Source organism: Labrus mixtus, chromosome 4, assembly GCF_963584025.1.
Source record: "Labrus mixtus chromosome 4, fLabMix1.1, whole genome shotgun sequence".
NCBI lineage: Eukaryota > Metazoa > Chordata > Actinopteri > Labriformes > Labridae > Labrus > Labrus mixtus.
This window is the reverse complement of record NC_083615.1, coordinates 11,054,332-11,082,262: the sequence shown is the minus strand read 5'-3', so window position 1 is coordinate 11,082,262 and position 27,931 is coordinate 11,054,332. Positions and strand designations below refer to the sequence as shown.

Below are 27,931 nucleotides of genomic sequence, written 5' to 3'. Positions count from 1 at the left end.
GCTTACATTAAAAACTCTGCTATTAAAAATAATTTATTTAAAACGCATCATATTGCATCTAAACAGGAAATTCAACACTGCTCTATTAAGATTGAATCAGGTTTGAAAGGAACTAGGCTACTGTATAGGTATACATGCCACTGCCAGTAGTCTTATCATATTAAGGCATTGTTGACCAGACAGTGGGGCATTTCTAATTCATTGCTTATTTCTTACTCCAGTCTTTCCGTTATATAGGGCCTATATGCTATGTTGACAGTACTGCTCATGTGTTGAACAGCAGAGGGACAGTGTCGTTGATGTGCAGTGGTGTCGTGATTGTTGAAAAGGCACCGCTGGGATTCGAACCCAGGATCTCCTGTTTACTAGACAGGCGCTTTAACCATCTAAGCCACGGCGCCGCTATCTGCTGCCAAAAATAACACTGACAGAATCACACAGCAAATGATCTCACCATGATGAGACGGTGGACTACAGAAATAATAGCCAACATAAATTAGTTAAACTTTTATCAAATTATTTGGTAAAACACCCCCCCCCCTCCCTAACCTGAATCTACCTGCACTTGAGGAACATAAATTGATATTGTTATCATTGTCTTGTTATCATATCACGCCAGTTTGTTCATTGAAACCGAAACGTCTGGTTTTGAGCCCCGTCAGTGAAGGTAACGCCAACTTCGTGATTGACAGGTTCTTAACCAATCGTTCTAAGTGGGAGGGACTTCAGTACTTCATGGCAATCTGTTTCCGGAACTCACTAAACACACATACACACACACGTGTGAGTAAAGCTGGCATTACACGCTGTTGGTACTCTTCTGAATCTCACAAGACATAGGTAAGCTGTAAACAATGATGGCTTGGAGCGGCTTCGTTTTTGCACAATTTACACAAACGTCTAGAGTAGCACTGTTAGTAGCAGTGGTCGCATTAGCTAGCGATGTTAGCTAGCGTGTTATCAGGTGACCGTGCGGTCGTTTTAGCGGCTCTGCTAACTTTTGAGCAATGCTTTTTGAGTTGTGAGCAAGTACTTTGATTATGTCTTTCAGAGCCAGTTTCAAGCTTCGATTCCTAAGGAAGTGTCTGCAAGTGTTTGGCAACTGGGAGACAAGGAGTGTTAACCACATCCACAGCTCTCTTCATCAGTAAGTCAGAAATAATGTTGTAGGCCTTTTATGTTACAATATGTAGTTATAGTGAAACTAGATAATATTAAGTTCACAGGGAAGTTTCAACAATTTTGCAAAAAAAAAAAAAGGCTTGGTATTAATTTATCTACTTTAGTTTTTTATATAATAAGAATAATGCTGCAGGTGAACATGCTCTTAGACTCATTTCAAACTGCAGGAGGACAAAACCTAAATCTATTTGTTTTAAACCAGTATGTATAGACACAACACATTGACTCAACTTTTCAATTTGGATAAGAACAAATTTTTATTGTTTATCTCTAATGAAAACATGACATCACCAGGGTTACGTTCTTAATCTCAATACATGCCTTTCCAGAGCTGCAATTGCAATTATTCACAAATGCATCGACAGTAGGATATCTTCTTTTTGTGTAAAATTGGTGTCCCTTTAGATGTCATTTGTTTAAACAATTTAATCATTGTTTTGGTGTCCCTGTTGTCACAGGTTGGTCCTGATGGCTGACCCAGAGCCCGTGCCGGTTCCTGCTCAGGTCAGAGAAAAGAGGGGCTGTCCTGAAGATGAAGACAAAGAAACACCGTCAAAGAAACTCAGAGTTGAGAAGGATAACAAGAATGGAGGCCCTCCCCACCCAGACGAGGAGGAAGAGCCTGAGGGCGGAGCCAGTGATGGAGAAGAGCAGGGTGAGACCTTTGCTGATATGATGAAGCATGGACTCACTGAACTGGATGTAGGCATCCTCAAGTATGTCAGTGACCATGAGGGCTTCTCAGGAATCCTGAAGGAAAGGTACGTCCTCCAGAGTCAGTAAATAGTTGGCACAATGAATTCAAAGTAATTCAGTTGTGGGTTTTTAACATTTATTTTTTTGTTCTCAGATATTCTGATTTTGTGGTACATGAAATCAACAAACAAGGCAAGATAGTGCATTTAGATGACCTCTCCATCCCTGCAGAGGCTGAAGTAAGACTTTTGATTTAGCTTCCTTCAACCACCACTGTAACATTTTCCTGCTATTTATGTTTCCAACGTTAAGGAATTTTCAGTCAGCATTTAAAATGCAGTTATTATTTTTTGTAAAACCCTGTAACTGTGATATTAGTGTTTTAGCCAAACAGATATTTATGTAAAATAGTACAGTAGTAAAATGTTACAGTACACAGAAGTTATGCTTCAGTTTGTACCCCAGTTGTTATGCCAGTAATGGACAGGGACGATGGACAGGCTTATGTGCACACGAGATGGGACATTGTACAAATTCTTGAGCACTTCTAAATACTTGAAGCCCGGGTACTCTACCACTGCATGTGCACGCAAAGCCTTATGTTTTAGCTTCGGTAGTGTCTTTAAACCTTTCAAATGATTTAAAGATGCAGGCGGGTCTTTTAGCTTCGCTGTGTCATCCTGCTTTATAACTCGTCCTCTTCTTGTGATTTGTTGCGTCTGCTTCTTCATCTGAGGTCGGCGAACAGTTACAAGCATTACCGCCATCTAGATTGGGGTGTGGACACTGCCATGGGCGATTGCCCTTTTTCCTTAATAAGACATACTTGTCATAAGACTGTATGATCCAAACTGTGTCATCCCTACCGTGACGGTTCAGGACAAATACATATGCTGTTACACCCCTAATGGAGACCATTGTAGGGATTAAGTTACACATCTTCTAATGTAATCTTAGTATTTGATTGAAATCCCAACCTGTATTTAGCTGATCAGTTTATACCCTCTAATGTCTTTGTCTTCACATCTTGTAAAAAAAGGAAGTCCCAGAGGTTGAAGAGCAGCCAAAAGACTATGATGTGCTGACAGAAGAGCAGAAGAAGCAGCTTGGGGAGCTTCAGCTCTTCAAGAATAAGGAGACTGAAGTCTCTATCGAGGTGAGTTTACACTTCCTGTATTTATCACGTCACCTTTAGGTGGGGGTATGCATTTCTGGTGAAAGATTTTTGTGCTCAACAGCGACACAGAAACACTGCAGCTTTTATTAGTTCAGTGAACACACTAAATGCACAGCTCATATCAGGAGAGGTTGTACCCCAATTATTTACCAAACCTTGATTACTCTTCAGGAGTCTTACATGATGTCCTTACTCCTATCTCAAAATGTGTAGGTGGTCGACGATACAAAGGAGAAGCGTACGCTGGTCCACAAAGCCATCAAGACTCAGTTTCCTGGTCTGGAGACGAAGACAGAAGAGAAGGAAGGACGCAAGTTCATAGTGGCGTACCATGCTGCTGGGAAGAAAGCTCTGGCAGGTATGTGGACAGGAGACAGAACCAGTTGTCAACCTTAAACTATCCGGACAACATTCATGACAAGTAAATAAATCGAATTAACAGGAAAGGATTTTTTTTTTGCATGTATACCTTCAGTTAATCTGCAGCAATGCATGTGGTACCACTTGAATTACAGAGTAGTAAAATATGATGCATGCACCAATGCATGCACTTGTTCAAGGTGCCTGCATGATCTTTTTTCAAAGTGTCTTTTAAACAAGCAGATTTTTTAGTTATGGACTGACATTATTAAGAGGAATGTTTCTGGTGTAGGTTTTAATATAATTATCATAAAAAAGGAAAAGAAAAAATCAAAGTCGAGATAATTGGTCTTGGAGCCTGACATTTCCAGCATCTCCACTCCATTCCACTCTCAGGCCCGTGCATGAAATCTCACCCCTAAAGACACGTCCCACAGTCCTTCTACATCTTTTTCTTAGTAACATTATTCTATCCTCCTTTTGCTTTTCTGTGGTGGATAGAGGTCAAAGCAACTACAGGTAAGAACTTTTTCTCCACACAGTTCAGAGAAGGTGGTTTAAACCCAGAGCAGTGGAGTAAGGTTAGGTTTTGTAATTACAAATGAAACTTGATTTCCTTCTTTCTTCCAGTGCAGGAATAGAATTTTGTATGTTACGATTTGCAATTAGAATTGAAAAGTAAATTTTGTTTTCTTCACAGGAAATCTTGAAGAAGTACAAAATCTTTTAAGCTAGAGGTTGAATCTTTAAAGTGATTTTTATCGAGGAATATGCGCATCATTGGGCTGCTTTATATTTGCTTAGTGTTTCAAAGCAACCTTTTTTTTCTGTGTCCTTAAAAGCTCCAAGGAAACACTTCTGGCCTAAAAAACGTGGCAGTTTCTGCCACTTTGCCCTGTACAAAGAGAACAAGGACACCATGGACGCTATCAATGTGCTGTCAAAGTTCCTCAGGTCTGAATGTCATACTTGCTTTCATATGATAGACACATTGACAGCCTGGTTGCTTAATGAAATGTAATTGCTGTAATCATGTCTTTCTAGGCTTAGGCCCAACATGTTTTCGTACATGGGAACCAAGGACAAGAGAGCCATCACCGTGCAGGAGATAGCAGTGCTCAAGTGAGTAATTAACTACTTTAATCAGTTTAGATTTATTTAATGTCTGTGGATGATCCATGAATAGGTGGTAGTGTAAATGTTGCATTGGGTCGATTGGAGGTGTTTTTGGGGTTACAGATGGTCTCTGTTGGATCAGGGTGATGCAGTAGATCTGTTATTAACTTTTCTCTGTCCTGTCAGGATCACAGCAGAGAGGTTGGCTCACCTCAACAAGTGCCTCATGAACCTCAAGCTGGGAAACTTTTGCTACAAAAACCACCCTCTAAAGCTGGGGGAGCTGCAGGGGAACCACTTCACCATAGTCATCAGGTCAGTGTGTAGTACTGTAATGATGTTACACTTCACTTGGAAACCCTCAAAAAACTGAAACCCACCCACCATATCTCAGAAAGCTGAGCCTAAGAGGGGGTCGGTAGTGTTGTGGTTATGTGCCCCATGTATGGAGACATTAGTCCTCCAAACGCGCTGCCCGGGTTCAAATCCGACCTATGGCTCCTTTTCATGTCATTCCCCAATCTTTCTCTCTTTGATTTCCAACTCTATCCACTGTCCCAAGTCTACAATAAAAGCCCCAAAAAGTTCAGCAAATCAAGTGCTGCTTGTACAATAATGTATACAGTTTATACAACATAAAATGTTATGATGTTAGACAAATCAAGTCCACCTAAACCCACCCTTTGGCCCAGATAATCCCAATTCTCTAATCAAAGGTAACCAGATCCTTCACAGTGCAATGTCTTTTCTTGTCATCAGTTTGTTAAGTATTCTGTATTCTATGAATCTCAGGAACATCTCAGGTACAGATGAGCAGGTCCAACAGGCCCTGACATCCCTCAGGCAGACAGGATTTATTAACTACTACGGCATGCAGCGATTTGGCACCACAGCTGTTCCTACACAACAGGTTGGCAGGTAAGGTCGTGACCTGGTGGTACTGTCATTAATCATGACTTGGCAAAACCTATAAAAGGATGGGGAAATTCACGTTTTGCTTCATGCATATGTTCTGGGGCAGGGCGATCTTGAGAAATGACTGGAAGGAGGTGGTGGATTTAATTCTGAAGCCTCGTCCAGGAGGTAATTCTTTTTAATACATTACAGCTTTCTTCCATCTGTTCGAGTGCTTTAAATCGGTTTTTTTTTGTTTGTTTTTTTAAACCTTTCTCAATTTTTCCTGTTCTAAATTAGCGGAGAAAGAATTCCTGGTGCGCTGCAGGGAGGAGTGGGCGAAGACTCAGGACCCCGAGGCAGCCCTGAAAAAGCTGCCCAACAAGCGCTGTGTGGAGGGGCAGCTGCTGAGAGGCCTGTCCATGTACGGCAAGAAGGATATCGTCACTGCTTTTGGACTGGTTGGTATTTTGACAATGATGCTAAAACATTAATGAGATGAGACATACAAAACTTTAACCAGTAATGCTGCAGGTGAACATGCTCTTAGACTCATTTCAAACTGCAGGAGGACAAAACCCAAATCTATTTGTTTTAAACCAGTATGTATAGACACAACACATTGACTCAACTTTTCAATTTGGATAAGGGCCACTTAAATGTGAGGTCAAAAATCAGATACTGGTCTGGATAAACACCATGTTCAGTAACAACTTACTATATATATCCAAAGAGACAGGTCTGATGAGTTGTGTGGGTTTTTTTTTTTTTTTTTTTCAGATCCCTCGTAACAACCGTCTGATGTACATCCACAGCTACCAGAGCGTGGTGTGGAACACCATGGTGAGCCGCAGAATCGAAGCCTTCGGCCTCAAGGCTGTGGAGGGAGACCTGATGCTCAAAGGAAGTTAGTAGTTCGAGCTCATTTTCTCAGCAAACGAATGGTAAATACTACATGACTAGTTTGATGTTTTGGACGTTTTTGAACAGATGAAAAGATATAACATGTTAGTGACGAAATAAACGCATTAAACATATCATCCAGTCAATCGATGACAACCAAGATTAAGTTGAAGAAGCTAAAGATGTATTCAATGCATGTACTTTTTACACAGATGGCCCCTTTAGAGTGTCCCTCAAACAATCTTTCAGCATCAGGTTGTTAAACACATAATCGCTCTGTTCTGACGGTTGTCTCTGTTGTCTTCATGAAGCCGCAGCACACGTGCTGTCTGCAGAGGAGGCTGAGAGTCACTCCATCCATGACATTGTGATGCCACTTCCTGGGTTTGATGTCATCTACCCTACACATCATGGTAAGGAGTGACACTGTAAGGATCTGAGGTTGATTTATCTGCAGTTCACATTTAAAAAAATAACACCAGTGGTTTCAACAAAAATGTTTGAGACCATTACATCACTTTTAACACACATAACGACACCAAGGTTCTTTTTTTGCTAAATCAGCTTTTATGGATTGAACTAAAAGTTCAGTGAAGGAAAACTCACAAGTAATGTAAAATGGTTTGTTAAGGTGACATTTTTTCACGTAACACTTTTCTCTTTGTCTGTCAGTGGGTAAAGGGTACAGAGAGCTGCTCACTGCAGACGGTTTGGACATCGACAACATGAGACACAAAGTGAAGGACTACTCCCTGGCCGGAGCCTACAGACGAGTCCTCATCAGACCCAGTGATGTCAGCTGGTAAGCAGCCAATTAAAACTTAGCTTAGTATTTCTTAATATGCTGTATGTGTATAAAGCCCTTGATTGTGGTATCCCATTCTTATTTTCATACAAAAGCTGTTATTGTGTGCTTCAGTTATTTTGACTTTTTTAAATCTTAGTTGCTCTTTATACCTCACGGTAGCTTCTCTAACCATCTCTGACTCTGTGGTGTGTCTGTCTGTTTTCTTCAGGGAGGTAATTCAGTACGACGACCCGAAGATCTCTCTGGTGCATAGCGATTTTGAGAAACTGGAGAATAAACCTGCCCCTGTCTTCAACACAGGTAAGTTCCCTCTAAAGTGGTCTTAAGAATTAGAAACACACCCTAAGATGTCCCAGAACAGAATCAAGCTGCATTTGGAAAGAAATCCTCCCAAAATGAATCATACTTCATAAGACAAATCTGCTGTTGTGGGACTGGACATAACTATCAGTAAGAGACAGTTGTAACATAAAAACATTAGAAGAAGATATACTTTATTAATCCTGCGAGGGGAAATTCAATTTTACACTCTGGTTGAGACACACACAGGCTGAAATACACAAAAGAGCACAAACAGGATCCTATGGACATGCATTTACGGAGAGATGTCAGAGTAAGGGGGGGGGGGGGGCTGCCCACAGCGAGCACTCCTGAGCTGGTGGAGGTTCAATGCCAAAGGGTACCTCGGTAGTGAGTGAGTGAGTTCCACTTGAACTGGTGACCGTACTGTAGATTTGTTCAACTGAATGTAACAAACATTTGGTCTCAAAGTAGATTTTATTGTCTGTTTGAATTCTAAAATATAGACGGACTGTCATGTTGCTGTTTATTTAGTTTTATTTTTAAGGTTTTCTTTGGGGCTTTTTATGCCTTTTATTTACAGACAGGACAGTGGATAGTCAGAAATCGGGGAGAGAGAAAGTGGGGAATGACATGCAGGAAAGGAGCCACAGGTTGGAGGACTATAGCCTCTGTACATGGGGCACGTTCACTAACCACTAGGCTACAGGCACTCCATGTTCACTGTTTTTAGTTTGTTTTATACAAGGGGGGAAACAACTCTACATCAGTTTGATCTAGCATACGTAGCACAGAGTAAAGTTTTGGTTGTAAATTTGCCTCCTTTTGTACACACACACACTAACAGTCTGTCTCTGTCTCTCCTCCATCAGAGGGGAAGTATCGAGCTCTGCGGATGGAGTTCTCCCTTCCTCCCTCCACCTACGCGACCATGGCAATCAGAGAGGTCCTGAAGCTGGACACGAGCATCAAGAAACAAACACAGCTCAACACAACCTGGTTCAACTGACACCTCCAACACATTCTGGTGTCTAACAGAGTGCTGCTGCAGGCTGTGTCGCGCCTGTGTCCACTGTGGCTACTTACTGTTGTGAGTGTTTAGTGTGTTGCTGTAGGTGTGTGTTTGTGCGAGAGAGCAGTTTCGGTTCTGTGTGAACCAAAAATCATTTCTTTGAAGTACAAAGAGCAACGATTGACTATTACTGAACTTTTTCTTTTTATGTTTTAATGCTTTTACCTGCTCTTATGTATTTTTATGCTGCAATGACTCACTCAGCATATTTTGTCAATGATTTAAGTCAGTGGTTCCCAAACCTTTTCTTCCATCCCCCCCTTTGACAGATGAAAATAGTTTCAAGCCGGCCCCCCACCCCCACCCCTCACCATACACATCAACATATTGACATACTCTAGAAACACTGTCAGTCATGCTCTTTGAATAGAGAATAGCTCAAAATAGAGAACAGCAACTTCAGTGTGTGACAACAGACAAAAACTAACAAGATTCCAATAAAAGAGGAAGCAATCAAAAGTGATGCTGTAACATGAAACTTCACAATATGTGGCGTCTCGAGTAGATTCATTTTCTGCCTTATGTTCACCTGGAAGTCCTCTCCCAAAACTTGCCATGCTTTGCTAGCTGTGAAAAAACATTGTGCATTGTTTTTGTTAAGCCTTGCCCTCCGACCTCCCCCGTGCCCCACTTTGGGAATCAGTGATTTAAGTGAACCATGTGTCAGCACAAGATGCTGTCCATGCCCTGTTTGTACAGAATTAGTTTTTCCTTTTTTTTTTTTTTATCTCTGAGATGAAGGTGTGACATGATTAAAAAAAAAATACTCAAAGAAAGAAATAAAACATGATGAGTTTAGTTTTATTGTCTGTCTTTAATCAAGTTCTGATTTTTCTATGTGATGAGGGTTTTTATTTATCGTTGGACGGTCTGTTGAAGCCGTATCTTTACAGTTAGTTTTTCACAACAGAAAATTTTAAGGTTATATCTGTTCAAGGAGAAGGCATAAGCTACACCATATGGCATACCCTGTTTTCATGGTATCTACAAATACTTATTTATATATATTAATATACATTGTCTCCCTCTGCTGGTCATCAGAGCTAATAGTGGCTCTAATTAATGTCTTTTGAGCTCTTATCCGTTAAAAGACACTCTGAGCTGACCATCTGTCTATGATAAAATGTTAGCCGGCTGGCAGCATACAGCCAGCTTCTCTAACATGTGGTTACTATGGTAATGTCTTTCACCCTGGCACAATGGCAACGTTGGATCATTTCATTGTTTTTCTGCTTTCATACAGTATGTAGCATGTATGACCTGCTCTATCTGATGATTGATTGGGATCTTTATTCAAACAGGTTGATAAGATAAAAGAAAAACAGAACAAGGAAAGCTGAATAAAATCTGAAACGTAAACCTAAACAATAATATAGACTGCTGTAATTGACACAAAGCAGAGAGTACATATTCAACAAGGAGGAGGATGAAGGTTACACTTAATTCCTACTGCCCATCTACTTTTCAACAACTTTAACACGAATTTGTCAATAGTAGAGGAAAAAACACATAAATATTATATAAAGTTAACAAGCCATTGTCTCTTTACTTTATCATCAATCAATCATAACTGTGCAATTTTTTTTAACACACGAAGTTTTATGTACTTTGCTTGACTGATGTTTATTACAGATCCACCTCACAGCTTTTTTATATACTTACTTTCATTGTTGTGGGATCATAGGATTTTTTTAGCTTCAGATTTCCTCTTTAATTACAAAACAATATTTGCATACGATTTTGAACAAATAAATGTCTTGCCTTATCGAAGCACAAGCAAAAAAATATTCTAATTCCTGACATATAATAATGAAAATATTTGTATGGGGTTGTAATCCACTTTATTTAGCTTTTATAGTTCAGCTCTCAACAGTTTGTGATCCAAGTCTTAACCAAACGGGGTACCATAAGGGTACCAGATTAGGGAGATTGACAAATTAATACTTTAAAATGAATAAAAACATAAATATAAAGAAACTATTCCGGTTTCTGGACACAAATTCCTGGAAATTCAATCACAAGTTGTATTATTTAGTAGTAATAAAAAGTCAGAAGGGTGAAATTGGCCCAGCTTGTCGTGCTGCGCTCTGCAGTGCTACACTTCAGAGGCTGTTCTGTATGTGTGAATGTAAAACTGCTGATTTAATCAGTGTGTGTTGAACAAAAGGCCCTCAGAGGCACGAGAAGTCCTGTCCCGTAAGAGGATACATATTAACACGAGATAAAGCAAATGAAGAGTACAACTATGGCTTTTCATAGTACGTTAATGTGTACCAAAGCTCCTTAATGTACCTTAACTGACAACTTTATTACATGTGGGGACAATTTGACAGGTTTTACTGAAGATGCAAAGAGTTTGACTTTACTTAGTTTACAAATCTTTGCCACTGAGCAACATAACAAAACTGAATCTAGTGGTTTAAAGGTAGTGTTCATATTGCCTTATAGCTTCAGAAAAATGCAAATTTAGCATATTGTGTATATTGTGTCAGGGTTAATATGGGAAAAGATGAGTCCAAATTTAAAAATAGGACTTACCTAGGTTGTCTATTCACTTAATCTAACAATTTAACATGATTTTGATGTAAAGAAAACAAGCCTTCAAATGTTGATTTTTCTTTTTGCATAAAGGAAAACACATTTTGGCATGTGGACATAAAGTTACACTCAGCAAAAGAAACTACACGTTTAAATAAATTGATACAAATGTAGACTGAATTTAATAATTAGTTCTTATGAAGCAAGTAAGAAAGAATATTAAGGATAATTGACTCTGCTGTGTGTATTAATCTAAACCAAAGGATCATCTCCATTTCTTTAAGAAGGGTGCAGGGCACAGTTGTCGTAAAAGACCTGGAAATTACTGTCAACATAAGTCACCTTCTTCAGGAAGTCCTCCAGCTGCTGCATCGTCATCTCTTGAACGTTATTTCTCTCCCTGTCGTTTAGACCGTAGGCTGCGAACGCTGGAAACTTTGAGCGCTCAGAGTAAGGTGCATTGTGGTCATAGTCAACGCAGCAGTAGGCCGACCAGATATAGGTGGGGATGCCCAGGCGGTTGATGTTGTGTCGGCGGATTGTGTGCCCGGAGATGGTGACCCCCGTGACCATGTATGCGGTGCCCCGGCAGTAGTTGTTGAGGCGCCTTCGGATGGTGTGCTCGTGGTTTTTCCAAGGGCCGATGTTGAAATCTCGGACCCGAGGGACAACGTTTGTCAGAGTGTAGGTGGATGCCTTGTCATCAGGGCTGGCCTGGTGCTCATCCGGATTCAGCTGGCCGCGCTCGAAGATGACACTGTCGGAGTAGTCGTCGAGCACGGCCTGAGCATCCTCGAAACTCCGGTGAAGGTTTTCTGCGGGAAGCTGCTGCATGTCTCTGGAGCCTGATGCTGTGGAGAGCTTTCAGAAGGAACAAAGTTTGAGGAGATAATAGAGTCAACGCTGAAATCCAAAATCAAACAATAAAAAAACTTTTCTTTTCTTTTAAATAAGGGAGAGATAGCACCTCCAATAGCCTTCTTGGCCCCTTACCTGTGGCTCATACATCCATGGTACATCGACCTTCTTGAAGCCGTCCGAGCGCTTGAAGGTGTACGCAGAATAAACAGGGATGTGGTTCAAAGTGTCGTACAAGGTGACAAATCGTGGGTTTCCTGCATAGTACTGGCAGATCTTCTTAGAAGCCTTCTCCTCCAGCCCTCGAGGCAGCGTGCCCATGTAGAGGAACTGTTTACACTCTGGTGAGATGTTTTCCTGCACCTCTGCCGCCGCCATCACAACGACGAGAAGACAGATGAGCGTTTGGTCGGTTCTGGAGACGAGCATGACGGAAAACCTGCGGAATGTCTTCACCGTGCATTCAGTCCCTTTTGAAATGTCATCGTCCTGTGTGGCTCCTCTGTGCTTCATACCGCGTAGCAGTCATATTATGCAAAATCTTATCTTTTTACCTTCGCCATGTAGCCAAACTAAGTGGATCACCAAAGGACAGAAGATCAGGGAACCATGAATGTTAAGGCATGTTTTTTTTTTTTCAAACAGCTTTCTGATCAATTGTTCAAGTAGCCTATTCATGCCTGTGACGCTCATCTACAGCTCTCTTGTCAATAAAACTATCGTATTTACTTTTCCTTTCTTTTGTAAAGCTTTATATTGTGTGTGTGTGTGTGTGTGTGTGTGTGTGTGTGTGTGTGTGTGTGTGTGTGTGTGTGTGTGTGTGTGTGTGTGTGTGTGTGTGTGTGTGTGTGTGTGTATTTGTGTGTCTTCACCACCGTGCTTTCTTGAGAGAAAGGACTGTGGAATGTTCGAGGAAGATGTCGTTTCCATAACAACAGGCTGATGACAGCATGACCCTTCTACCCCTGTGGAAACAAACGCTTCCTGTTTACTATTTGAACATCTTCCATGTTTACACGGGGACCTCTTACTGGCATACGGTATCTTTTTATTCATCTGTCCGACTATTGAATGTGTAGGTTTACACGTAGCCCAATGGAGAGAGCGCAGAAAGACTTCAAATGACAGAAAAACATAAACCAAATTGTCTCTTTAACACCATCCACTGAAAGGTAAAGTCACAGTGTTGTTCACAAGTGTTATCACTGTAACATCTTCTATAATACCTTTTTTTTTTTTTTTTTAATCTCAGGCTTAGGGTTAATGCACCGCCTGTGAACTGTAATGTCTACATTTCAAATCCCAATAGTCCCTTTGAAGATACATGCGCTTTGGGTTCCAGCCGATACTTCACACCCATCTGATGCTCAATTATTAATCTGTATGTCTCTGTATGTAGAAGAGACTGGGATCCTTCTTTTGTGTGCACGCCAACAACAACGGCATAAACAAGGCCTCCTTAACATTGTAAAGAAAGATACACAAACACAAATGAAAGTTACTGTTTTAACAAGTTAGAGGGAAACAAGTTATTCTTGACCAAGTCGACACAAAATTAAAATTAAATGTGAATTCTTTGGCATGATAGTTTTGAGGGTGCTTGATTTAGTTGGTTGAGTTATATTTTGCAGTGCCACAGCAGCCCCTTGATACACTATGATAGAGAGATAACGCAAATATCCTTTGAACATGGAGGCATAGCAGGCATTAATATAAACTCAAAACAGCTCCCTCATGCAACGTTGTGCGGTTCCTTCCTTATAATTATTGTTGGCTGTAATTTATATGGCAGTCCTGCTAGCTGCACTATTTCTGCCTGTTAATGCATATTGAAGTGTCGCAAAGAAAATCGGTGAAAAAAATGGTGCAGGTGATAGAAATAACTCTTAAAGGAGCAGCCGATAGCCTCGTGGCTATGTCACATGGCTCATGTACAAAGGCTGTAGTATTCGTCGCATCACCGGGGGGGTTCGAATCCGACCTTCGGCCCTTTGCTACATGTCATCCCCCGCTCTCCTCCCAACATTTTCTGTCCCTCTTCGGCTGTCCTATCCAATAAAGGCAAGAAGGCCCAAAAAATTAATTAAAAAAACAAAAAACTCTTAAGCCTAAAAAAGTTGACTGACATGAACAAGTGACGGAGATACCATAACGGACAGGAAAATGTACTCCACTTGGATTCTTATGACAACAGAAGACAGATTGATTTGTTATTTAGAGTGTTGTATAATAAGTGTGCATTTCTATGTTATGTAGTTGACTGGATTCAAACAAAAATTAGTACATTACATGTAAAGGCCCATCTCGGGACAAGAGTTGAAAATTATGCAAAATCATTAACTGTCAGTGTAACGCTTATGTGTCATGCTCTTTAATGTAACAATGTCAAACTGCATTGTTCTTATCAAATTTTAAATAAAACAAAGCAGAAAATTCTTGTTTCTTAGTCGGTGCAACATATGACAACAATGTAAACATTTGTCATTTTATGCCTTCCCTTAAATTACAGCCTCATTGTGGCTGGGCTAACACAGCTGTGAGTTTGGATCTAATGTCATGTCAGATGTGTTGTATCGTTCTTTCATACCACATGTTCAAACAGAGTAAAGGTTTTGTGCCCTTTTTTAATCGATTCACACATAAGGTTGCCTCACATACATTCACTCTTCTGTTCTAATGGTCTCACTGTGAATGTGAGGGCTGTGAGTTGTCGTTTGCACTCCGTGTGGTTTGTTACACACTGTCTGTTTGAACATGTGAGACAAAGAGAAGAAAGAGTGTGTTTGTGTGTGCATGCATTTGTGTACTGTATGTGCATTTGGATTTGTTGTGTCTGTGAATAGAGAATATAAGGAGCAGTTTGGGACGGAGGGGTGGGGTGGGTGGGGGGGTCTGTTTGTGTGTCTCGGGTTTGTGTGTGTTTGTGCACGGGGGAAGGATGGGTGGTGTTATTGTGTCTCATGGGAGGTGTGTGTGTGTGTGTTTGTGCTGAAGGGGGGGGGGGGACTGTTTGCAGGTCTCGTAACTCACTGCTGGGGTGGTCCAGTTTTGAGAACAAGGGAATTGAGGGTGTGTGTATACATCAGTGTGTGCATGTGTGTGTGTGCATGGGTGTGTGTGGGTGTGGGTGTGTGTGTGGAGGAGAGTGCTATATATTTGGATTTAAGAGAAAGACACACCTCCTTCAGCTGGGACAGTGGAGATGTAGAGATTGAGGGAGACGACTCAGAGAGAAAGTGAAATGAAGGAAGACAGAGGATTCATTTCATCACACTGTTCGTCACATCTCAGAAAAGGATTTCTTTCAAGCTGATGTAATAGCCTGAGGTAAGTAACTTTGTGAGTTTCATCAGGATTCCTCTCAGGAGTACTGAGACCCTCATTTAGGAAAGCAAGGATGCAATGCAACATATATACACATCATAATATCTTAAAGACTGTTATACATATTAACAGTATTATTTAAAGATTTGAAGCAAATCTAAGTGCAGAAAAAACACAAACAAAAGATTCACATTCTACATTATTAGCCTTCAAAATATGTATTTTTTTTTATAAATTTGTCAGTGCCCTTCAGAGGTTTACTGTTTGACAGACACATTGTAGTTCTTGTATATTTTAAAGAGCCTTGTTTGTCTAGTTGTGTTTTACATTCAGGACCTTTCCTCTTGTACTTTTATGTTATTCTGCACTAAACTGCTCAGAGAGATGCTTTGCTTTATGAGGTTTTTTTTTGCACAATGGCAATAAAGGCTTGAATCTTGTTTCTATTTACATTTGAGAAATGACAGTCTTTAAGGACTAAAGTGTCGATAAGACGTAAAACAGTAAGCCAAAGTGTTTAAAATACCCTAGAAAATGGGGCATAAAATGTATCTTCAGTCTCAGATTTTAATTTCATCTGGTTAAGAGCAAAGTCTCTTCTTTACTTGTATGCTTCAGTGTTTCATTGCTTAGCCTTGCTGTACAGTCTCTGCATTTCACTCCTCAACTGTATGAGCATGTGACAAAGATCTTCAATTTCAAATTGGAGACATATTTGTGCACTGAGCTTGTTTAAAAACCCTGAAATTCACACTGACAAACAATTTACATACACCTCAGACATTTTGAAGTTGTTTGTTGAATGTTGTCAACATTCCCAAGCAGATAAGTCAAAATTCCTGACTAAACACCTGAAATAAGATGTGTGTCTTAACTCTGCCTTGTTATTAGAAGCTGTGCATGTACGGTAATTACTCTTTTTGTGCCTGTTGCAAAAGTTAAAGGATCTTACTATGTTTAATTACTTTTTCAGACCCTCCAATTCAAAGGACCAAGGACAAAGGGAAAGGAAACAGAGGATTTGTCCACTTCAATTCTGGCCTTAACTTCAACATATAACAAATTTCTACCACTGAGAGAGTTTCGTTTCAAGAAATCATATCTACCAAATGTCACCAAATATTGGAACCTTGAGAGATTTAAATGCTTGGTGATTTTCTGTAGACGCCAAGGAGATGGACCCCCAAATGTCAGACCTCCTCGCCTCCCCGTCTCCGTCTCCCTCTCCCTTCTTCCACTGTGACTACAGCGACTGGTCTCCTTCCTTCTCCATCATCCCCTCTGTCTACCTACTAGCCTTTCTGGTTGGTTGCCTCGGAAACGGCCTGGTGCTGTGGGCCTACGTGGACAAAGCTGAGGGGAGGGGAGCGCGATCAGGAGGACGGTTCTGTTGCACCCGTCAGCTGGACGTTAACAGCTCTGGAAGATGTGAGCACAATTCTTACCCGGAGAAAAGCAAGGAAAACTGTGGATCCTCTTCAGGAAAAAGCTGCAGAGCCTCTTCTCACTCCTCCTCCACCTCCTCCTCCTCTTATCCTCCCTCCACCCCTCGTCCCTCCCGCTCCCTGACAGACTCTCTCATAGCCAGCTTAGCCTTGGCTGACCTCTGCTTTCTTGTGACCCTCCCTCTGTGGGCCGTCTACACAGCGCTGGGCTACCACTGGCCTTTTGGGCAACCGCTCTGCCAAGTAAGCAGCTTCCTCACCGCCCTCAACATGTACGCCAGCGTGTTCAGTCTGAGCATGCTCAGTGTGGAGCGCTACTGGGTTTTGACTGGACGCCGGCACTCCGGCCACCATCACCCGCGGCCGAGCTGCCCCAGCAGGGCTCTGTGGATACTTGGAGGGGTGTGGGTGCTGGCCGGGATTTTGGCACTTCCTGGTTTGCTGCTGCGCTCCGTCAAGGAGGTGGAGCTACACTCTGAATATGAGGATGATTGGCAGCTAGAAGAGAACCTCCCTACTGACTCTGCATCAGTCCTCCTCTCCTGTCAGATGGACTACTCCATGCTGATTGGAGCAGAGATGGAGGAGCCGGACAGAGACAGGGTGGAGATGATGTGGGCGGCAGCTTTGAGTCTTAAATCCACTCTAATTGGCTTCCTGCTTCCCCTGGTCATCCTGCTGGTTTGCTACTGCTCCTTAGCCCAGCTCCTCAGCAGGCATTTTGGACGGGGTCCTCGCCCTGACCGCAGGCGTCAGCGGAGACTCCTGAGGGTCATCATCTCTTTGGTGCTGGCTTTCTTCCTGTGCTGGCTTCCCCTGCATGTTAACAAGTCTGTCTCCATGCTGCTTGAGTTCGGCTTTGTCCCTTACTCTTGCGCTTTAGATCAGATTCTACTGGCTGCTCAACCATATGTTACCTGTTTAGCTTATCTTAACTCCTGCCTCAACCCTCTCCTGTATGCGGCCTGTGACCCGGCATTCAGGAAGAGATGCAGGGGAGCTCTGCTCATGATGTGCAGGAGAGGAGGAGAGGGGAGAGAGAGGAAGAAGGAGGCAGGAGAGGAAGGGAAAGAGGAAAGGAGTTCAGCTTCTCCCACAAGAACTCAGGAGGAGACAGCAAGGACGGAGGGAGAGGAGGAGAGGGAAGGGGTGGATGGGCCACATGAATTAGGGCTGAACATTTGAATATAATCTTGTAAATAAAGCATTATTCAATGGGATATTTCAGTGCTGCTGAAACAATAAACAAAAACTGTATTCCAAAGAGGCCTAACATTTTTGCACAATATTTTTGGGGGGTCTGCAACTTGAAGAAAGAAATGAAGATTCATGAGGTCGATGTCATGGACGTCATTTCCTACTTCTACATTTTTTCCCACAGGAAAGAGATGCCACCACTGACTTAAAGATATTTGAGCCCAGACATGGTCACTGGCCAGACCAAATGTTGTGTCCCGTCATCTGACCTGTTTCTTTTGTTTATCATTTTTTAACTTTGAACTACAATGAAAGTTTACACTGAGCTGTTAAAGATTTAGTTGCACTGTTTTCTATTAAAGTAAAGATGATAAAAGCTTGCGTTTGTCTTGTAATCGTTTAAAAAATATAGTTCATCTATAAATGTCTTATTTGAAATAAAACCTGACCATGTTTAAATAGCTCTTTATTGTATTCATCAAGTTCACATTTTATCTTTTAATCTGAAGACTACGGGGTTAGTCAGGAGTTCAAAGAAAGTACATGATTTGTCAACATTCTTACTGTATGTATTAAATAAGAATATAAAGATGCAAGATGAAAAGTGTCTTTGTGCATCTATATGTAACATTAAGTGCTAGATTAAGTCATGTAAAAACATTTGATTTATAGCCTATTATTTAAATAAAAAATAGCAAAGCAGTTTGTAATTGAAAACAAATGTTTTCCAAAGGGATGATTTAAACTTTTTTTTTGCATTTTTTGTCTTTAAGAAACACAATTGTGCAGAACTTTAATTCCTTCAGGTGTCTGTAGTAGATGTGAGCACCTGACTCCGTCCAGCAGATGGCGCGCCGGCACCATTTCACAGTTTAACAACCTTCATAACACTCGCAGAAGAGTCCTTTGATTTTTACCATCCGTGTTTACCTTTACAGTTTAGCATGCTTTTTGTGTAGCATATGAAGTGCCGCTCTTTGTACCCGTCTGTCAAAGTCCACGTTTTATTACAGTAGGCTAATTAACTTTAAGATTGCCCTTCGATATACTTTGCACAGAAAGTTCACCAACACGCTGCAGCTTGACTGAAATAATGAAGATGGGGACAGCACTAATTTACGACGAGGAGATGACCAAGTATAAACTGCTCTGGGTTGAGTAAGTCTGGCGCATCACAAGAATTATTATCATTATAATTATAATAATTATTTCAACTCACTCTGCTTTGGTGTTGCTCGCACGCTAACGTACATCAGGCCACCACAATGAACATCCTGTAATGTAACTTTATTAAAGCTTGAATGTAATAGTCCAAGTGTAACTTCAGTTGTGGTACAACAATTTTAACAGATGCATGAGTAAATAGTTCATTTGGACTGCATGTATTCACCGAGCTGTCTGGAGGTTAATACGGTTCAGTAATATTTACAGTCCATGCTGTGGTGGTAGGAACTTAAGTTACTGTCTCGTGTATCTAGCCGGGACTGTGAGCTGGGAGCACTAACAGTGTTGGCCTAATATTTACATAGTTACCTAAAAGCTGTGTACCCCATTCTCTCACAACCTAATTTATTTCCTTTTATTTTAAACGCAGTTATCACAGTCAATTTTAGTTTCCTTTATTCTCCAGTGTCTCTCTTTAAAGTTTGTTGTTTGCTGAATGGCTTCTAATACATCTACTGTGCATAAAGATCAGAACAATATCAGTTTTCATTCATGAAGATAAAGATTTGGAGCATTGCTCAAATCATTTGAAATTGAAATCAAACACACCCGTGCCGTTCTACTAAACAGATCATCATTTTTAACTTTTTTTTGAATCCCCAGCCCGGCTTGTAAGATTGAAGTGCCTGAGCGTCTGACGGTGAGTTATGACGCTTTGATCCAGAACGGTCTGACAGATCGCTGCGTCTCTGTACCTGTCCGAGAGGCGACTGATGCAGACATCCTGCAGGTTCACAGGTCAGGCACGATGTCAACGAAGGGCCCTCGTCTGGTTTCCTCACTTTCTACCTCTACATTAGCCTGATATAGATAAAGCCACTCAGCTACATGTACTTTGCTGTGCCCAACAGCGAGGAGTACTTAGAGGCAGTGAAGAAGACCCCCTACATGACCTTGGAGGATCTGAAAGAGTTCACCCTGCAGTATGGGGACGTCTACTTCCACCCAGTTAGTCCAACATATAAAATAAGTACTGGCTGGATTGTCAGCTGTTATTATCTCTGTCTTGTATTTGTTCTTTCAGAGGTGGTAAGAGTACTCTGCTTGTGGCCAACCATTTCTCTGTCTCGTGTCTTGTCCTAGAACATCTATCACTGTGCCAAGCTGGCTGCAGGGGCTGCACTGCAGCTCGTGGACAGTGTAATGACAGGAAAGGTGAGGAATGGCATGGCTCTGGTCAGGTGAGGTTCACCAGTGAGACACGGCTCTCCTCATACTTTCTCTGATCCTACGATGAGCGTGCATGAGTCTCTCTTTTGTTGTGAAGAAGATTCATTTGATCATATTGTTAAATTCTAGTCCTGGAAGTTCATGAATTAGTTTCTAATTTGATCATTTTGCTGACGTTCTGGTTTGTGTCAAGTGTCAAGACTTACGTGATTAATGGATGAGTCTAACTCTTGTGTTGTTGTTAACAAGACCACCTGGACATCACAGTATGCGCAGCGCTGCCAACGGATTCTGTGTGTTCAATAATGTGGCCATAGCAGCTCGATATGCCAAGCAAAAATATGGGTTGAAAAGGTAACATGATTTATATTACATTTGTTTGTTTCAGAACTCACTGTATCGGTTCTAGCACAAAACGTGCTTCTATTGATGTGTTTGTATATTCCAGGGTTTTAATAGTTGACTGGGATGTACATCACGGTCAAGGGGTGCAGTACTGTTTCGAAGACGATCCAAGGTTAGTCCAAATGGAAGCATCCTGAGTATGATATGTGGGCTTTTCTTCAGCCGTTTGAGATCTGAAGACTACGTCCGTGTGTCTCCCCTCCTCGTCAGCGTGCTCTACTTCTCCTGGCACCGCTATGAGCATCAGAAATTCTGGCCTCAGCTGAGAGAATCGGACTACGACAGTGTTGGGAAAGACAAAGGGGCTGGATTCAATATCAATGTGCCCTGGAATCAGGTACGTGTCCACAGACAAAACTTGAAATGATTGAGGATCACTTTTTTTTAAATTTGCTAGGCTGACTAGGAGACAAAAATGAAAATAAGGGGGAAATAAATGGCTTTAATATAATTGTTATTACATTAAAATGACTACACTGTATTTGAAATAGTCAAATTATCTATTGATTTATGAAAGAATGCTATGAATATTATTATTAAATTATTATTTTCATGAGTTAACAGAAAGATCTTTTACTCTTTGGCTTTCATGCCTTCATTTTAGATAGGACAGAAGACATGAAGGGAGAGAGAAAAGTGCATTGAGAGCAGGAGAGGAGCCGAGGTGTCTCAGTCGAAACCGAGGGTGCCCGTTTCGAGGGCTCTGCTAGTCCAACAAAGACCCCCTTAAGATCTTTTAAAGAGAGTTTAAAGTCACATCCACTGGTAAAAAGCAACTTCTCCAGGTTGCAATGGGACAAACCAGATAGCACCCTTATGCTTCACGCCTGTGATGTTAAACGATATAGTCAATTATCATTTTTGGGGCTGAGTCAGCGTCAATCAACTTCTCTTTTCAGCACTGATCTCACATTTAAATTGTGAGGTTTTTTTTCGTTTAAGTTTCTTAATAATAAGAACTCATTGTCGTATTTCAGGTGGGAATGAAAAACAGCGACTATCTTTCTCTCTTCTGTCACGTTCTTCTGCCAGTCGCGTACGAGGTGAGCCGTTAGAAAACCCTCACATTTTGCAAACAGATGAGGATGTCCAGGAGGTCATTTTATGTGAGTATTTCTTTGTCACAGTTTTGCCCAGACCTGGTCCTGGTGTGTGCAGGCTTTGACTCAGCCATTGGTGACCCAGAGGTATGAAACATAAAATAACCATGTTTTCAATCTTTATTTTCATCTTACACTTCAGTGGCTGTTTGAACAGGTACATCTCCAGAATCAGTTACAATTAAACCCAACAGCTCTGCCATGAATCTGAACTCTTACCAAGTTTTTTAGGGATCCATACAAGTATTACTTGCATTGTGACGTCTGTATATTTAGCAGCTCTGTTTGTCTCTGTTATTGTCTAACGTTGTCTATTCATTACGTATATCAGGGAGGCAGAATATTCAAAACACCCTCCAGTACAATACAGTTTAGCACAACATCAACACTAAAACATAAGCTTAAGATAAGCTCCCACCATGAGCTGGGAACATATTTGGAAAACACTCCACTCAGTTTCCAAATCAGTTAAAAACAAGATGATTAATTATCATTGTATACATCGACTATACTTTACGCCGGTTCGACTCAATAAGATGGACTCATCTAAGTCTCATCTGTGTTGGCATTGTAATCGATTTAAGGGAACCTTTTTCCACATGTTATGGTCCTGTGATTATATAAAAATGTTCTGGGACGGGGTTACTGCTTCTCTTGGTAAATATTATTATTATTGGCAAAAGTGTGACTTGTGAGCCTGTGTCGTGTCTTCTTAACTATGCACCTCAAGGAACTTGGTCAAAACAAAATAAGCAAATAATAACAACCGGATGTATGACGGCCAAGAGACTGATTGCTAGCCACTGGAAAGAAACAGGGAAACTGAATCATAATCTATGGCTACATACATTTATGGAGAAAAAATGTTAATGCATACTGTAAGCTGTTTTTAAAGTTGAACTTAAATAAAAAACTTTAAATCAGAAAAAAAAACAACACTAAAACATAAGCTTTAATAAACAGTTGAATCAAAAGTTGACTTTATGTCAGAGCAGTTTATATGATTGGATTAATGTATGCAGGGTTTTTTATATACTGTGTAGTGGACACTGAGTGTATGTAGCAACATATGCATGTGCACAATATATTTTTGCCATTATTGGGATATTATGAGACGAACTGGCTTTATTGGTGGATCAAAGTGACATTTTTATTTCCAGGGTAAAATGTGTGCCACCCCAGACATCTTTGCCCACCTCACTCACCTGCTGATGAACCTGGCAGGAGGGAAACTGTGCGCTGTTCTGGAGGTAAAGCAACGCAACACATAATGTGCTACATATCAGCAAACAACAAACACATGAAACCACCTCGTCCACTCTCCTTTTGAATTTCAACAGGAGGAAACAATCGTGTGTTATCAAGGCTTTATTGTGTGAATGTGTTCCAGGGAGGATACAACTTGACGTCCCTCCCTCAGTCTGTGTGTCAGACAGTTCAAACTTTGCTTGGAGATCCTGCGCCTCGACCTGCAAATCTCGACGGCCCCTGTGAAAGGTGTGTCCTCCCATCGGTCAAATGTTCTGACTTGTATCTGACGTTATCGAGTACATGTTGTATGTGTTGATAACTGTACTTCATTTTTCTCTCCTCAGTGCGCTTGAGTCCCTTCACTGTGTCCGATCAGCTCACAGGCAGTACTGGTCCTCCCTCAAACATGCAGGTAATGATTAGGAAATCTGAGCCACTCATTAAAGGTACTAAGTAAATCAACGAACCACAACACAGAGTTCAACAAAAAGCACTGAACTGGAATCAACATCTAATGGACTGCTAATTCTAAGAGGGAAATTTGCTTTGTTTTTTTTGTTTTTTTGGCAAGAGTTAGCTCGCTTGCCAACGTAGACAAATCACAAGCTACAGCAGCCACAAACTGTCATCAGTGGAAAATGTCAGATGTCCTCAAAGCTCCACAGTAATGATCTAGCTGGTAAAATTGCTAGCATGATGTCTGCAAATAATAATGCCACAAAGCAGCCCATTCCAACCTCAGTAGTACCTACGGAACGCTAGCTGGCTAACTTAACTTAGCTTGCTGGAATATTTGCAAAACACTATTTCATTACATAAGCTAGTTTGTTAGCGTGACAGTTCTGTGCTCTGTGTGAACGGTGTTACTTTAAGACAACAATAAATGTGTCAATAGTACACAGCACAGGTTTATAAAACGTGTATAAGAAAACCATGCCTGTAAAACTCATTAAGTCTTGTGTCGTGTCATGTAACTGTTTAAGCAGACGCAGAGGATGCTGACTCAAGCCTCAGAGTGGTATGCACAGGGAAGAGGATGTTGACTCATAGTTAGCTCTAAAGGCCCCTGTTTCATTTCTAACAACAGTTTCCTTTTAGAATAGTTGTCAGAACAAAACTCTTTTACACTGTTGGAGCTACAACAGATAGTTGAAATTAAACTTAAAAGTTATTGAATTGTCTTTCTACACATTCTTCTTTGTCAAAAAAAGACACCTATTTTACCCATGATGCAACACTTTAGGTCTCAGATTTCAATATGTTTTTCCAGTAGCTGCCAAGAGAGACGGTGATCACCTTTTACTTGCACTGCCTTTAAAACGTGAATTACCCTTTTCTCCAGCGGATCTACCCACCTCTGATATCAGCACAAAGCGCATTAAATTAGCAGAAGAAGAAGAAGGAAAGTCGGAGAATGGAGAAGAGGAGACAAGTGAAGAGGTGTGGCCTGAGCCTCTGAAACGTGTCCCTCCTCCGATCCGCACAGCTGTAGTCCTACCTGACGGTGTAACCTGCCCAGACGGATGTAAGCGCTTCAGCTCATTAGAGGATCCCAACCAAGAAAGTGTCAACAAACTCAGGTATGGAGCTGAGGCTAGATTGTTGTAGCATTGTTATAGACTTTATTTTTTGGAGTTTATTTTTGGAGGGTTAGGGTTTGATTTAGTCAAATAATATTCAAAGTTATCAAATCTTTTCACGTGAATGTGTTTTTCCATTAATTAGAGAGACTTTGCTCAAAGCGGAAGCTGACAGCGTTGCTCTAGCAACCCTCTCCAGTCTTATTGCCCTCGTAGAGAAGATGGAGAAGAATGAGGTACAGTCTGGATATCATGCCTGCCGTGTTTTTCTGATTAGATGTGATTGTAGATACAGGTTTTTTTTCCCCTTTGCTGCATGAGCTGCAAGCTGATGTCATTATGTTTAATGACTTCTCCTCAGATCTGCAATGGCTTGGCTCTGGTCGCCGATGTGTCCATGGCGATGATGCGTCTTGTCCAGCATGCTGCAACTGCCCCACACAGCCGGTATAACAATATGGATCTAGTTCATATGGTCATTACTGAGGTACAAGAGTTACCTTGTATGAAGACAGCCTGTATTACTTTTATTAGAGGAAAACATTCACACTTAAAGAATTAAATTAAAACTGTTGTGTGTGATAAATATAAAGCTTAATGTAATGCCAGGAGATTGTTAGCTTAGCCTAGCCTGAAGACTTGGAAAAGGTAGCCTCAGTCCTACCAGAGGCAATAAAGTATGTTTTAGGGTCAGTTAATTATCATACTATACGTGCTAGCATGTGATAAATGACAGATTAGTGTTTGGCATGGGTGAGTGTGCAGGACAATTTGTTTCAGCAGAGAGCAGTTACTTTCTGATTTTTAAACTTCATAATTGTAAAACTGCCCTTAAACACAACCCTCCCTGTAAAACTTGAATCATCATATTTACATTAACTAAACAATAATTACATTCAGTCAAGTTTTGACGGAGGTCTTCAAGCTAAGTTAAGTAGCTACTGGCTGTAGCTTCATGTTGATATGAAAAACCTGAGCGTGGTACTGAGCTTTTTAAGCATCCCTTAGAAATAAAGCCAATAACCCTCAATTTAGAACAATTTCTTTACACATCTAAACATGTATAAGCTGTGTGTGTGTGTGTGTGTGTGTGTGTGTGTGTGTGTGTGTGTGTGTGTGCTTTAGTTTTTCTGTTTATTCAAGTTTAATTTGTGGTTTTGTTGTTGGATTTTCTTGTTAGTGCAGTAAACTAATGAATGTTTTTCCGAAAGGTTAAGATTCTTTTTTTGGGCTAACATCTTGATTTGGTCAGGGCAGCTGAAGAGAGACAGGAAATGTGGGGAGTAAGAATGGGGGGGTTCCAAATAGTGTCAGGATAAGGAGTTGAACCTGAGACCAGTGCGAGACCAGGCCTGCTTTACCAACTGAGCTTAAACAGTGTTTCAAGTTAACTTCACATGTTTTATGAATGATTATTTCATTGTCAAGAGTTCAGTCTGATTTGAAACTCCTCTCTCCTCATGCAGGCTTCTTGTTGTGTGTGTTGGGGATGAAGTCGTCCCGAGTCTCGACACAGATGACGGGTGATCAGAACTATTTGTTTTCCCTTAATTACAATTTTTTTGATGAAAACTTGTCACCTTTTGTGCTAACTAGCAAAGACGTGTGTCTGCAACATGTTGAAAGAAATCTTTCCATCTTTAGGAAAACACTCCTGGTTCAGTTTAGCAGCAAAGAATCGGACAAACAGAAAAGCAAATATCACATCAATGTGTGCCTAAAGAAGGTAGTGTATGTGTTACTGTATTATAAGTGACAGAGGTCTGCATGTGGTGCTGCACATCATCACACTGTTTTAATGTCTTTCTCTGTTATCAAGATCTGCTCATAAGATTGTGTAGTTTTACTGTCACAGCAAGATATCTGAGACTCTTATTTATTATATATATTATATGAATACATTTTAGTGATAATATTTGAGTTAGATGATTTTAAGTTTGGCCTCTATAGCTTTGTTCCATTTAATTAAAGGTGATAAACACAGACCTGAGTGTTAATAATATACTTTGGAATATTTCATTAAATACATAATATAGTTATTTATCATAGTGTTATGGTGATGTGTTTTTGTTTGGTGAGTGTGTTGAACTGTTGTCCTTCTGCAGGGTTGCAGCGACGCGTTGGGGTTCACACAGGCTGTGCTGAGCCTCCTTCTGCCTCTGGGATACGAGTACGACCCTAGTCTGGTTCTGTTGGTGCGGATGTCAGATAGCGGTGTGTGTGATAGTGCGTGGCAGCAGCTAACAGGCCTGCTGCTGGGCCTGGCACAAGGACGGACACTCGTACTCATGCAGGTAAACGCCATCCCAATCCTTCATATACTGTATGTATTCATCTCTGTGTATGTTTTTTTTGGAGGTTTAAATGTCTTTGTCTTTTTAGGAAGCTGAAAAGGCTCGGGTTGGACTCACAGCTTCCTCTCTCCTTGGGGACGCTGCACCCTCTCTAGGGCAGCTTGATGCTCCTTTGCCTGAGGATGTGGAGGCATTGGAGAGGCTGAGACACAGGCTGCAGGCAGATTGGAAGCTTCTGCAGACTACAGGTGAATACACAGAAGCCATACTAATTAACACGGCACATCATCAGACATGCTCACGGTTCCCCCGATAACCGCATCCATGCTAACTGTCATTTTTTGTCTCCCAAAAACAGCACCAGATACAGGACGAGGTGATGCACCCTGAAAGTGATCGTGCTCCATTCAAATTTTGTAGATTTTGACTGATTTAATTGTCTAAAGAGACGTTTTATTAAACAAATTGAGCCATGAAATCACATGTTGTGTGTCTTTGTGTTTAACAGTTACAAAATGGTTACTGATTCATTTTCTTTTAATTTGTTTTCGCTCCACTTGTGTTTACTGTTGTTTAGTTTAATTAATGACACATCATATTGTTTAAACTCTCTTTTTTTAAAAACTCCTCCTAAAATTGCGTGACAATAAACTACTAAAAGTAGAATAACCTCAAATTTGCACCAAGGTACAGTAGGTCTACTTTATTAAACGTAGCTTGTTATTTTCCACTACTGCATTCAATGAGATTATAATGTAATAATTTAAATATACTTTCTTTAAACTATGCCATGGGTTTCATGTTTAGTCATGAATGTAAATACATAAAGTTGGCTTCTAGGTCAGTACCTTATAAAATCAGTTCCTCATCGTGCCGTTAGGTGGCGCTGTGGGCATGAACCGTCTGTAAACAGTGAGTCAGATGAAGCTTTTAACACATGTGAGTCAATCTGTCCGCGTTGATGCTGCCGACCAGCCCTCTTTCTTCCAGACAGCGTGTGAATGTGTGGGTTTGTTGTCCTTTCGCTGTGATTGGCT

At 41.0% G+C, this 27,931-nt stretch overlaps 4 protein-coding genes and 1 non-coding gene across 7 annotated transcripts; 3 read left to right on the top strand and 2 right to left on the bottom strand.

The window, feature by feature from the left end:
- Nucleotides 1–327: 327 nt before the first annotated feature.
- On the bottom strand, nucleotides 328–401 carry trnat-agu (transfer RNA threonine (anticodon AGU)). Its single transcript has one exon. It is a non-coding gene; the product is annotated as a tRNA-Thr (tRNA).
- A 326-nt stretch (nucleotides 402–727) lies between these two features.
- On the top strand, nucleotides 728–8,833 carry pus7 (pseudouridine synthase 7). Of its 2 annotated transcripts, XM_061035834.1 has the most exons (18): nucleotides 728–840; nucleotides 1,052–1,147; nucleotides 1,641–1,943; nucleotides 2,033–2,117; nucleotides 2,918–3,034; nucleotides 3,269–3,413; nucleotides 3,917–3,934; nucleotides 4,258–4,369; nucleotides 4,460–4,537; nucleotides 4,718–4,846; nucleotides 5,324–5,449; nucleotides 5,553–5,614; nucleotides 5,726–5,886; nucleotides 6,206–6,332; nucleotides 6,640–6,741; nucleotides 7,001–7,130; nucleotides 7,345–7,436; nucleotides 8,309–8,833. In XM_061035834.1, the coding sequence occupies exons 3-18, from the start codon at nucleotides 1,651–1,653 to the stop codon at nucleotides 8,443–8,445; spliced, it is 1,914 nt and encodes a 637-aa protein (XP_060891817.1). In that variant the 5' UTR covers nucleotides 728–840; nucleotides 1,052–1,147; nucleotides 1,641–1,650; the 3' UTR covers nucleotides 8,446–8,833. The 2 variants fall into 2 exon arrangements, with proteins under 2 accessions (XP_060891817.1, XP_060891818.1); XM_061035835.1 differs by lacking the exon at nucleotides 3,917–3,934.
- A 945-nt stretch (nucleotides 8,834–9,778) lies between these two features.
- LOC132972768 (endonuclease domain-containing 1 protein-like) lies at nucleotides 9,779–13,830 on the bottom strand. The gene is made up of 2 exons (XM_061035836.1): nucleotides 12,040–13,830; nucleotides 9,779–11,907 (listed from the first exon to the last, which is right to left on the bottom strand). Exons 1-2 carry the CDS (start codon nucleotides 12,415–12,417, stop codon nucleotides 11,326–11,328), a joined length of 960 nt encoding a protein of 319 aa, XP_060891819.1. The 5' UTR covers nucleotides 12,418–13,830; the 3' UTR covers nucleotides 9,779–11,325.
- Nucleotides 13,831–14,953: 1,123 nt separating this feature from the next.
- On the top strand, nucleotides 14,954–18,399 carry aplnr2 (apelin receptor 2). The gene is made up of 2 exons (XM_061035833.1): nucleotides 14,954–15,231; nucleotides 16,202–18,399. The coding sequence occupies exon 2, from the start codon at nucleotides 16,404–16,406 to the stop codon at nucleotides 17,856–17,858; it is 1,455 nt and encodes a 484-aa protein (XP_060891816.1). The 5' UTR covers nucleotides 14,954–15,231; nucleotides 16,202–16,403; the 3' UTR covers nucleotides 17,859–18,399.
- A 349-nt stretch (nucleotides 18,400–18,748) lies between these two features.
- Nucleotides 18,749–27,375, top strand: hdac10 (histone deacetylase 10). Of its 2 annotated transcripts, none has more exons than XM_061035885.1 (20): nucleotides 18,749–19,028; nucleotides 19,698–19,832; nucleotides 19,946–20,042; nucleotides 20,178–20,275; nucleotides 20,514–20,618; nucleotides 20,713–20,781; nucleotides 20,880–21,006; nucleotides 21,647–21,712; nucleotides 21,797–21,856; nucleotides 22,930–23,019; nucleotides 23,160–23,266; nucleotides 23,365–23,432; nucleotides 24,363–24,600; nucleotides 24,746–24,836; nucleotides 24,962–25,047; nucleotides 26,067–26,123; nucleotides 26,245–26,326; nucleotides 26,706–26,894; nucleotides 26,983–27,142; nucleotides 27,253–27,375. In XM_061035885.1, exons 1-20 carry the CDS (start codon nucleotides 18,964–18,966, stop codon nucleotides 27,282–27,284), a joined length of 2,022 nt encoding a protein of 673 aa, XP_060891868.1. In that variant the 5' UTR covers nucleotides 18,749–18,963; the 3' UTR covers nucleotides 27,285–27,375. The 2 variants fall into 2 exon arrangements, with proteins under 2 accessions (XP_060891868.1, XP_060891867.1); XM_061035884.1 differs by having other exon boundaries at nucleotides 27,250–27,375.
- The last annotated feature ends 556 nt before the right edge of the window (nucleotides 27,376–27,931 follow it).